The sequence below is a fragment of the Dromiciops gliroides genome, chromosome 1, assembly GCF_019393635.1.
Source record: "Dromiciops gliroides isolate mDroGli1 chromosome 1, mDroGli1.pri, whole genome shotgun sequence".
Classification (NCBI taxonomy): domain Eukaryota; kingdom Metazoa; phylum Chordata; class Mammalia; order Microbiotheria; family Microbiotheriidae; genus Dromiciops; species Dromiciops gliroides.
The window spans coordinates 65,859,242-65,870,081 of NC_057861.1; the positions used below are offsets into that span (position 1 = coordinate 65,859,242).

General features: G+C 39.2%; 1 protein-coding gene across 4 annotated transcripts in view; it reads left to right on the forward strand.

Moving 5' to 3' along the window:
* The window catches only part of UHRF1 (ubiquitin like with PHD and ring finger domains 1), a 46,395-nt gene extending 39,562 nt beyond the window's left edge, over nt 1-6,833 (forward strand). For all 4 annotated transcript variants that reach the window (XM_043974826.1, XM_043974817.1, XM_043974835.1 and 1 more), the window contains exons 16-17: nt 2,172-2,270; nt 5,399-6,833. In XM_043974826.1, the coding sequence (XP_043830761.1) occupies nt 2,172-2,270; nt 5,399-5,545 (246 nt within the window). In that variant the 3' untranslated portion in view covers nt 5,546-6,833. The remainder of the gene's footprint in view (nt 1-2,171; nt 2,271-5,398) is intronic.
* The last annotated feature ends 4,007 nt before the right edge of the window (nt 6,834-10,840 follow it).

The following is a 10,840-nucleotide window of genomic DNA, read 5'->3' on the forward strand; positions in this document are numbered from 1 at the left end:
CTGCTATTAGGAATTTTTAGGAATTTTATTGATCCAAAAAGGCTATTTTATGTAGCATCAGACTAGGATAATGAAATTTCAGTGGCTCTTCTGAGAAAGCTAGATGACTTTTGATATTTTTTAGTGTCCATCACTCCTCAGTGACTCTGCACTATTCTACAAATAGAATTCTTCCTTGTAACAATTAAGCATAGTAAAGCAAAACACTTACCACATAAACCATGGCTGACAGTGTGTGCCTTTCTCCACAGCTGGGGCCTTCTTCCTCTCTACCAAAAAGGGTAATGTGTTCCACCATCACCCAGGCATATTAAGTTGATTACTGTATTGATCAGAGTTTTGATGTCTTTCATTGTATCTTTCCATTACATTATTGTGGCCATTGTGTAAATTAATTTCTTGGTTCTGCTTTCTTTGCTTTTTATCAGTTCATACAAGTCTTTGTTAGTTTCTCAGACTATTTCATTTGTCAGTTCTTCTGGTGCAATAGTATTTTATAATAGCATTTATACAGTGCGCTAAGGTTTGCGTAGTGTTTTATGTACATGTCGTCTTACTTTATCCTCACAACAAGCCTGGGAAGTAGATGTGGATATTGCCGTTTTATAGCGTAGAAAACAGAGGCAGAGAGCTCTTAAATGACTTGCTAAGAGTAACATATATAAGTATATGGTCAATCAAGTCTGGCACTCTATTCATTGTGCCAGTGGTGCCAAACAGTAGAAAAGGGGCCACTAAACTGTACATAAGGATCCTTGTGAGCTGCATATTGATTTAGAAAATCATATATTAACATTGCCTGTGTTCTATTTTTACTTATTTTGTTAACTCTTTAGCAATTACTGGGTAGCATTGCCATTGTCAGTGCACAATTGACACCTCTGCACTCTGCCACCTAATGGACATTAACATACCACAATTTCATCAGCTGTTCAGTGGGCCTCAACTGTCACTTTGTTTCCAGTTCTTAGCTACCATAAAAGTTTTGCATATATGGGACCTTTCCTTCTCTCCTTGACCTCCTTGGGTAAGATTGGTCAAAGGATACTGTAGTTTGACTTTTCTAGTATAGTTCCAAATTTTGTCCAGGACAGTTGAAACAATTTACAACTCCACTTAAAGTGCATTAATACGTTTATCTTCCTTCCCATAGTCCTATCTCCAATCTTTACCATTTTTTCTCTTATAATTTTTTTCAATCTAATGGATTTTAGTTGAAACCTTGAGTTGTTTTTAATGTACATTTCTCTTATACTATTGGAAGATCCATGTGGTTGATGATAGTTTGCATTTAGTTTTTTTTTTAACTGCCTGTTTATTGCCTTTGATAACTTATCTATTGTAGAATGGTATATTTTTCCAAAAAGTAAGGTGGTAGCTGGGATGTTTTTATTTTTGGATCAGGTAATGTCTTAGTAGAGGGTCCTTTATAGCTAGGGTTTAGTTCTGTTCTGGTCTTTGGATATAATCCAGTCTAGAAGTTTTTACCTGAGTTAGGAATATATGCAAAGCACTGATTTGTGAAATTCTGCAAATGACTTGATTTTTCTGGGATTCTAAGCTTGGATATTTCAGTGTTAATTGCACAATTATTTATTCTTTGCATTTTTTTCTAACCACCTAAGATTATTTCATAAGGTTCTTATGAAATCATTACAGAGAAAGTGTCAGGATAACTAATTATTGTGGGGCTAAGCTTCTGTGGGACTTGGAGCATGTGTGTGGTAACTAGTAATAAGTTTTCTGGTTTTATACTTGCTGAAGCAGTCTGACGTCATGGTAAAAGCACTGGTCTTGGAGTGAGACTTGAGCTTGAGTCTTTGCTTTGTCACTTACTAGCTTTATGACCCTGGGCAAATCATTGTCCTTCTCCAAGCCTCTGTTTCTCATTGTGCAAAATGAGAATCATGATTCTTGTACTACGACCTCATAGTGCTGTTGTGAGGGAAACACTTTGCAAGCCTTTAATGTCTTAGAGAAAGGTGAATTGCTGGTTTGTCCTTGACTCACAAAGCCTTTTCCCTGGGCGCTAAGGAACACTACTTTAACCTAGGATTCAGAACTGGAAGGGACCTTAGATGTATTATCTAGTCATACTCTTGAGGATTGTGTTTTGTATATAGGGTCAGAGTCTTGTTGCTGGCTTCACATGGTCTTTTTCTTAATTATAGAAATTCCTGAATAAAGTGGAAGAAACATTCCTGTGTATTTGCTGTCAAGAGGTAGTGTTTCGGCCAATTACCACTGTGTGTCAGCATAATGTTTGCAAGGTAAGTAATATTGGTCAGTCCCATGCTGTTTGAGATGCATGTTATATCTTTGAGGGAGATAATGCTGAATGACCTAGAAACAGATTTGACAAAGGTCCCTGTGGATTCACAGTGTCTCTTGGCATTATTTGTTCTCTTGTCTTGATTTGAGCATTTGTAGTCTTGACCTTACTAGCCTTGTGTAGGCCAAGACACCAGATTTGTATGTGGTATTCTTCAGTGTCACGTATTAATATTTGTTCAGGTAGTTGGCAGTGTGCCATCATAGAAAGCACTGCTCTGTTGGTGATATGTATTCTGGTCCTGATTCTTCCACTGGCTAGCCATGTGACCTGGATAAAGGGACTGAAATCTCTTGCCCCTTCTTTGTAAAACAGAGTGATAAGATAATATCTAATGTCCATTTCTGAGATTTTGTTACTCACTTTTAATACTCATATTTTAGCCATACTTTGTTATATGCTGTCCTTTCATATACACACAGTTTTTTCCAGTTTCTGTGTCGGGAATACAGAATGTTCTCTCCAACACTATTGAAATCCTACCTGTCTGTCAGAAATTCAGCTCGAATACCACTTCATCTTTTAAACCTTCTCTGATCTATTTCAGTGGTAAACGATCTTTCCTTTCTTGAACTTCTCATAGCACCTTATTTGTGCTTATCTTATGTCCTTACTGTATTTTAGCTTCTAATTTGTGTGTGTGCATGCATGTGTGTTTATGTGTTGGAACACTCACTCTGAGAGCAGTAACTTTCTTTCTCAATCCCCTAGTATTTCCCTCAGCACCTAGCACACTTCTCTACACACAATGAACACTTTAATTAGTGTTTCTTTAGTTGAGTTTGTGTGGTCCTGAGCCTGGGCAGCTTTATGGAACATATATCAAACATCAGAGTGGTAGAAACTCTACCCCTCTCCCATGAACTCTGCAAACTTTACCTCTTCCTCATATTCCTTACCTTGACTACATATCCATTTGTCATTCTAGCTAATCATCTGGTGTTCGTTTTAACAGTGCAGAAGAGGAACATCAATTTTATTTCTCTCTCTCCTGATTCTCTATATCTTCCACTCATGTTCTTGTTACCAAGAAATTTTGCAGAGTCCCTTCTAGGCAGAGGACACCAAGACCTTGTTAAAATCGTTAAGAGATGTCCATGGAATGAAGAAAAGAGCTTATAGGCACTTGTTTCTGTGAACTATGTGTTAGCTATAGTTAAATATGATTAAAAGAGAAAATACTGGGGCAGCTAGGTGGCTCAGTGGATAAAGCACCAGCCCTGGATTCAGGAGGACCTGTGTTCAAATTTGGCCTCATACACTTGACACTTACTAGCTATGTGACCCTGGGCAAGTCACTTAACCCTCATTGCCCTGCAAAAAAAAATATTCCAAGGGGCAGCTAGGTGGCACAGTGGATAAAGCTGCTGCCTCTGACCACCTATATCAACTCTTTATCAGTAAGGATGGAAAAACACCCAAGCTACAATGGATTTAGTTAGGACCATCCAGACTGCTGGCTTTCACTTCAATTTCCAAAGGCTGGATTCCTAAGGGGAGCATTTTTACAAGTCAAGATCTAATCTGAAAGATACTGGTAATAAATTTGTTATATGAGATCATAGGATCATAGATGGCCCTGAATTCAGGAGGACCTGAGTTCAAATCCGACCTCAGACACTTGACACTTACTAGCTGTGTGACCCTGGGCAAGTCACTTAACCCTCATTGCCCTGCAAAAAAAAAGAGAGAGAGAGAGAAAATACTGGCCAATTTTTATAAGAAAGATGGAAGAATAGTCTTGTAGCTCTTTCAAGGAGAAGCAGTCACTATATTCTAAATATTGATATTATTGACCAGTGATTAGTGGGTTAAAAACTAAACTTAAATAAAGAAAAAAGGCACTTTTTTGTATATATGAATATTCATATGTATGAGTATATGAATTTCATATATATACACACCCGTGTGTGTGTGTGTATTTGTTGTTTGTCCTTCATTCTCAAAGAGGACCATGACTTCAAGGTGATGTCATGATTTTCAATGAATTGGATTTAAGTAAGGAAGGGCTGTGAAAGGTCACCAACCTCACTTTCTCCTCCAGAGCAAGATATACATCAGGATGACTGGAGATGGCCCCAGATGTTTAAGGCAATTGGGGTTAAGTGACTTGCCCAGGGTCGCACAGCTAATAAGTGTCTGAGATGAGTTTTGAACTCCTGATATCATATCCTGATTCTCCTGATATATGTCAGGTCCTCCTGACACCAGGGCCAATGCTTTATCCACTGTACCACCTAGCTGCTACATATATGGTGACTATTTTATCTGCAAATCTATTAATTACTTGTTTGAATCCTGACCCTACTATTTGCTGCCTATATGACCTTGGGAAAGTTACTTAACCCTCTTGGACCTCATTTTCTTAATTTGTAAAAATAGGACATTGGTGTAGAGGACATCTAAGATCCCTTCTACCTCTTGATTTCTATGTAAATGCCTAAACATTTTTTCTTAAAACAACATTTCCCATATTTAGGTCCAAGTTAACATATTTATGTAAATATTGAGAGTTTAAATAGCAATCCCCAAAGCTTCCCAAACCTAACCTGATTGGATGAAAATGCTATTTCAATTATAAAGGAATTTGATATGAGCATTTTTAATGGCCTTGGCCTTTTCTGTTCTAGTAAAACGAAGGGATTGTTCCCTGTTGTCCTTTCCAGCTCTTCTAGTCACCTACATCTATGATCCTATGATCTCATATAACAAATTTATTACCAGTATCTTTCAGATTAGATCTTGACTTGTAAAAATGCTCCCCTTAGGAATCCAGCCTTTGGAAATTGAAGTGAAAGCCAGCAGTCTGGATGGTCCTAACAAAATCCATTGTAGCTTGGGTGTTTTTCCATCCTTATTGATAAAGAGTTGATATAGGTGGTCGGAGGTGGCAAGGGACTTAACTTTTAGTGATGGGGATGTGAGTTCTCTGCACAGGATGCTGCCAGCTCAAGAAAAGAGTGAATAGAACTGAAGCAGGATGATGGCGCAGCATGGGCTGTCAGGGTTTTACATTTGGTTGCTGTTCACAGCTTGTTTTAAAACCCTCCCAAACTCTGATTGCAGGATTGTTTGGACCGATCCTTCCGAGCCGAGGTGTACAGCTGCCCAGCTTGTCGGTATGATCTGGGAAAATCTTACACTATGCAAGTGAATCAGCCACTGCAAACCATCCTCAGTCAGCTCTTCCCAGGCTATGGCAACGGGCGGTGATTCTGTCTGTCAAGCACTTCTTTCTTACTCTGATGATAAAACTTGGCAGTGGGTTTCCAGTAGGCTTAATTTAAACACATAGCTTCACCTTTTCCCTGAAAAGATTTGTCTTCCCCACCCTTTTTTTAAAAGTCTATAAACTTTGAGTGATTTATTTTATATGTGTTGTGGCTTTTAAAAAATGTTGGATACTGCATCTAGTTTTTTCTAAAACATGCAGTTTATCAGCATAAATTTTCCTACTTTTGGTAAAGGCTGCTAATGAACCTGACATTGAGTTCTCAAAAGTTCCCTCTCATGTAGAATGTGGTTTGGTTGCTAGAACAATCTTCGTAAAGTCTGTGGATTTGGCCTCAAAGGTAGAAGTATGCTCAGCTCTTTGGCAATATTTTGATGTTCAAATTCTCTAAGATGGTTCCTGGTGTTTTTGGACCTGTTTAGATGGTTTATCGAGAAGTTGTTTAAAGGGAAAAAAAATTGCTTAAAATGGGTTAAGCTCTTTTTCAAGGCCATTGTCTACCAGTTTACTTTTATGTTTAAAATAAGTATAAAAAAGCTCTCGGCCTGCATTTAGCTAAGTGCTCGGGGCAGTACAGAATGCTACCTCAGCTGGACGCTTCTTTTACTGAGGGAACTGGTTGTTCAGCCAGATGCTGTCTCTGATCCAGAATGCCATTGTGGAACATACTAGAGTCATTCTTAAGTGCCTTTGGTCCTTTCTAAAAGACTAGGTTCTTTTTAGCACTGAAATGTTGAAATTGCCAACCAGATTATATTTCTTCCTTTGAAAATGGAACACTGTAGCCAAACGTCATTAGTGTGGCACTGCAAACCTTGAAACTCTTCTTTGCTAGGGTGCATTTTGGTAAGATTAATTTACTTTATCATTATTTTAAATGCATTTCCATTTTGAAATGGAGAATTATATAAGTGAGAAAGTTTTTCTTTTTTAAGACACTTTTCCAAATGAATTTTTTTTTCAGTTACTGTATATGAACCAAGAAAGATAACCTAGTTTTAGGGGGGTTTTTTGTTTGTTTTTGTTTTTGTGAATGGATTTTCAGTTTTTTTTGACAGTACCAATGTTTGCAGTTTAATACCTCAATGTAACAGGGATATTTTAACTTACTTAACTGCAGACAGACTGGAATGATATATATTTTTTGTAAAACTCTTTCCGTATGGTAGAATATTAATGGATAGAATAAAATCAATGAAACATTATGTAGGCTTTTTCTAAAAAGTTCAGATGTTTTTTTGTACATGTGCAGATTTTAAGTTCTCAATAAATGCCTTTAAAAACAAATCTGTGTTTTGTTATTCTTTATAGAATGTTGTCTGGGGAAAAAATTCCCAGGCTTCTAACATGGTTATCTTAAATCCTGAGAGTGATTGGGATTAGATATGTTTAGGATCCTGTGCAGATTTTTGAATAATGTTTGATGCTATACTTGGCTTGCTTTTTTGTGTGATTATGAGTCTGCTATTCATTCAGTATGAATTTATCCAACTCCTTTTTCCATAGCACCTGTAAGGCAACCTCTCAACACACTTTTTTTGTCAGGCAGTAAATATATTATGGTAGAGTCAGAGCTGGAGAGGCCTTCAGAGGCCACCTAGTCTGCCCGCACCCTTTTACAGATGAGGAAATTGAGGCCCAAAGAAGTGAAGTGATTTATCTCTTTCTCACAGTGCTCCTCCAACTGTTGTGTTGCCTTCTCATCACCATTTCATTGTTGACGTGGTTTAAATTTTGAGAGTTTAACATGATAGATTTTTCCGGAGTTTCTCAGACTTCATTTTCCCATCAGCAAAGGACTTGATTATGGGACTTCCACATGCTCTTTGGGGGCGGGGCAATGAGGGTTAAGTGACTTGCCCAGGGTCACACAGCTAGCAAGTGTTAAGTGTCTGAGGCCGGATTTGAACTCAGGTCCTCCTGACTCCACCAGGGCTGGTGCTTTATCCACTGCGCCACCTAGCTGCCCCCACTTTTGAGAGTTTAATAGTTCTTTGTCGGAATCGGGACTTGAACCCAAGGTCCTTTTCTGACTTCATATCATGTTCTACTGTGCCTCTTCATTCTGTAGGGGGTATTAATGTCTTTCAGGTTTCTGGTAAATCGAAAATGTCAGTCAACAGGTATTTATCAAAGTCTACTTAAAAGTATAATGCTTTAAGGTGGATTTTGAATTCACCTCTGTAAATACATTTCAAAGTTGACCTGGTATATGTGGAATGAACCAAAGTTTGAGGTCTTAATTCTTTCATTTGCCGATTCTCCCAAATAGCCCAACAAGAAAGATGGAGCTGTTGATTAAGCTTATTGTATAGATGCAGAGACTAAGACACTGAGTGGCAGACATTTGCTTTGAAAGCATCCAAGTATGAGACAGAGCATGATCATTCCATAAGAAGTATTTCTAATTTAATTTTTATCAAAACCTTATGGCTAAAAACCAAAAAAACAGAAAAAATCCTTATGGCTTACTTTTGTATGCCAAAGACCAGCCCGAGGAAAATAACTGCTTTGGATCTATGTATAATAAAGAATGCCGATTTATTTTTTCCACTTGCTGTCAGGGGGAGAAACTTTAAAGAAAAAATAAAAGACCCCCCCCAAGAAATCAATAAAACATAAAATACATAACAAAGGAAGAGAAAGACATTGTTTCTGCAGTACATTTTAAATGTCTTTGTGCCATTTCTTTACTTCTCCTTATACCTTTTACTTATAGAAAAGTGTAGTCACTAAAATTACTGGAAATTAAAAGCTGTTTTTTAAAAGTTGGAAATGGTATATGCCAGTTGGCTCTATTTGTGTACTTCAGCAGGGAATATCTTCCAAAATGTAGTGTAAAGGAAGGCTTTAGGAGGCCTGAAAATGAAAGGTGCTGTATAAATGGAAAATTGATGATACACTGCATCGTTTTAAAAACAGCTTCCCTAGCTAGGTGGCACAGTGGAGAGAGCACTGGCCCTGGATTCAGGAGGACCTGAGTTCAAATGTGACCTCAGACACTTAACACTTACTAGCTGTGTGACTCTGGGCAAGTCACTTAACCCCAATTGCCTCACCAAAAAACCAAAAACAACAAAAACAGCTTCCCTGTGAAGCTGAAGGTCTGTGAAACGACCAGATCTTTATTTACCTTCCCTTTTGCCAGTGGTATTCAATGGCAGTTGGCCTTGAGGTTGGGCACCCATATGTCTGGTGCCCAGGACAGAATAGGCCCTCAAGTGTTTTTATAGACAAAACATATAGGACTTTGAATCAAGAAATATGGGTCCTGGCCTCACTTAGGTCTGCCACTCACTGAGTGATCTAGGTCTAGGAGTCTCTTCCCTACTTTGGATGTGGGTGGTTTGCAAGCACGTTTAAGGTTTTTAGGTTGATTGAATCTAAAAAATGACAAAACATTAAGTGCTTTGTGTTAGGCACTATGCTGGGTACTGGGAATATGAGTAAAAAGAATGAAATAATCTCTATTGGAAAGTTGGAGTTTACGTTTTAATGGAAGAGACAAATACATTTAAGAGCATACAAAATAAATTGATGAGAATAAATTTAAAAAACTGGTTAAATAAAAAGATGGTTTGGAAGGGGGTGGCGCTAGCAGTTGAGTATCTGGAGAGGCTTCATGTAGAAGGTGGTCCTTGAGTTGCCTTGAAGGGAAGTGAGGACAGTGTTTTAACAGGCATAGAGACAGGAGATGGAGCATGGTAAAAATGGGTGGGAGAGGGGCAGCTAGGTGGCGCAGTGGATAGAGCACCGGCCCTGGAGTCAGGAGGACCTGAGTTCAAATGTGGCCTCAGACACTTAACACTTACTAGCTGTGTGACCCTGGGCAAGTCACTTAACCCCAATTGCCTCACTTAAAAAAAAATGGGTAGGAGGGAGGGTAATGTACAATTGGCCTGGAAATTTTATTTGAAGGTTGTGAAGGGCTTTTTTTTTTGTTTTGTTGTTTTTTTGGTGGGGCAATGGGGATTAAGTGACTTGCCCAGGGTCACACAGCTAGAAGTGTTAAGTGTCTGAGGCTGGATTTGAACTGAGGTACTCCTGAATCCAAGGCCAGTGCTTTATCCACTACGCCACCTAGCTGCCACCTAGCTGCCCCCTTGTAAAGGGCTTTTAAAAGAGTTGATTGAGAGACTAGGGAGCTGAGGGTTGGTAGTGTGGGGAGTGATTAGTTCAGATCAGGATTTAAAAGGAAATCCCTTTGGCCTGCTGAGAGACAATAGAAGTCTGGAGTTGGTTGAGTAGGGGAGGGTGTTTAAAGAAAATCACTTTGGACTCTGTGTGGGATTGATTGGAGAGACTTGAGGCTGGGAGGCCAATTAAGGGGTTGCAGTTGTTTAGGCTAGAGGTGATGATGACCTGAACTGAGGGATCTCTGTGCCAGAGAAAGGTTCAGTTCAAGAAATGCTATGAAAGTAGAAATGGCAGGATTGGCAACTGATTGATTACATGGGGAGAGGGTAGTGCTGAGGTTAAGAACCAGGAAGGATGGTTCCCTCCACAGATACAATGACGTGTGGAGGAGAGGAGGGCTGGAGTAGGGAAAACAAGTTGTTGTAGACTTGTTGAATACATCCAGTTTGAAACTGGTCATCTAGGTGGTGATCAGTATTGACAATTTAGGGGAGAAACTGAGGCTGGAAATAGATCTAGGAGTCATGAATACAGTTAGTCAAATCCACGACGGGGGAAGAGCAAGGGCATTTATGGCTAGGGCACTAATGTCAGGGGGAATATTTGAAGTTAGAGAAGTTAGGGATGATGAGCTAATAAAGAAGAAATGGGCAGACAGAAGAACCATCACGAATGGTGTCATGAGTGACCCTGGACAAGTCACTTAACCCCCATTGCTCCGCAAAAAAATAAGATAAAATGGTGTCATGAAAAACCCAGAGAGGAGAGGATGCTCAACGGTGTCTAATGCAGATCATTGGTCAAGACTGTATGAATCAGCAATTAAGAGATAGTTGGTGACTTTGGAGAGTGCAATTTTAGTTAACTCATGAGCTTAGGAGGTAGGTGCTGTGTTTTACAGTTGGGGAGATGAAGGTGACAGCTTTAGTGACAGTGACTTGTTCTGGCTAATGTCTGAGGTTGATTTTGAATTTAGGTCTTCCAGACTGTAAGCCACTGTGCCAACCTAGCTGCCTCAAAGATAGAGGAATGAGAGAAGATGAAGGCGGCAAACAAAGGTAGCCAACTTTTGGGGCAGCTAGGTGGCACAGTGGATAGAGCACTGGCCCTGGAGTTAGGAGGACCTGAGTTTAAATCTG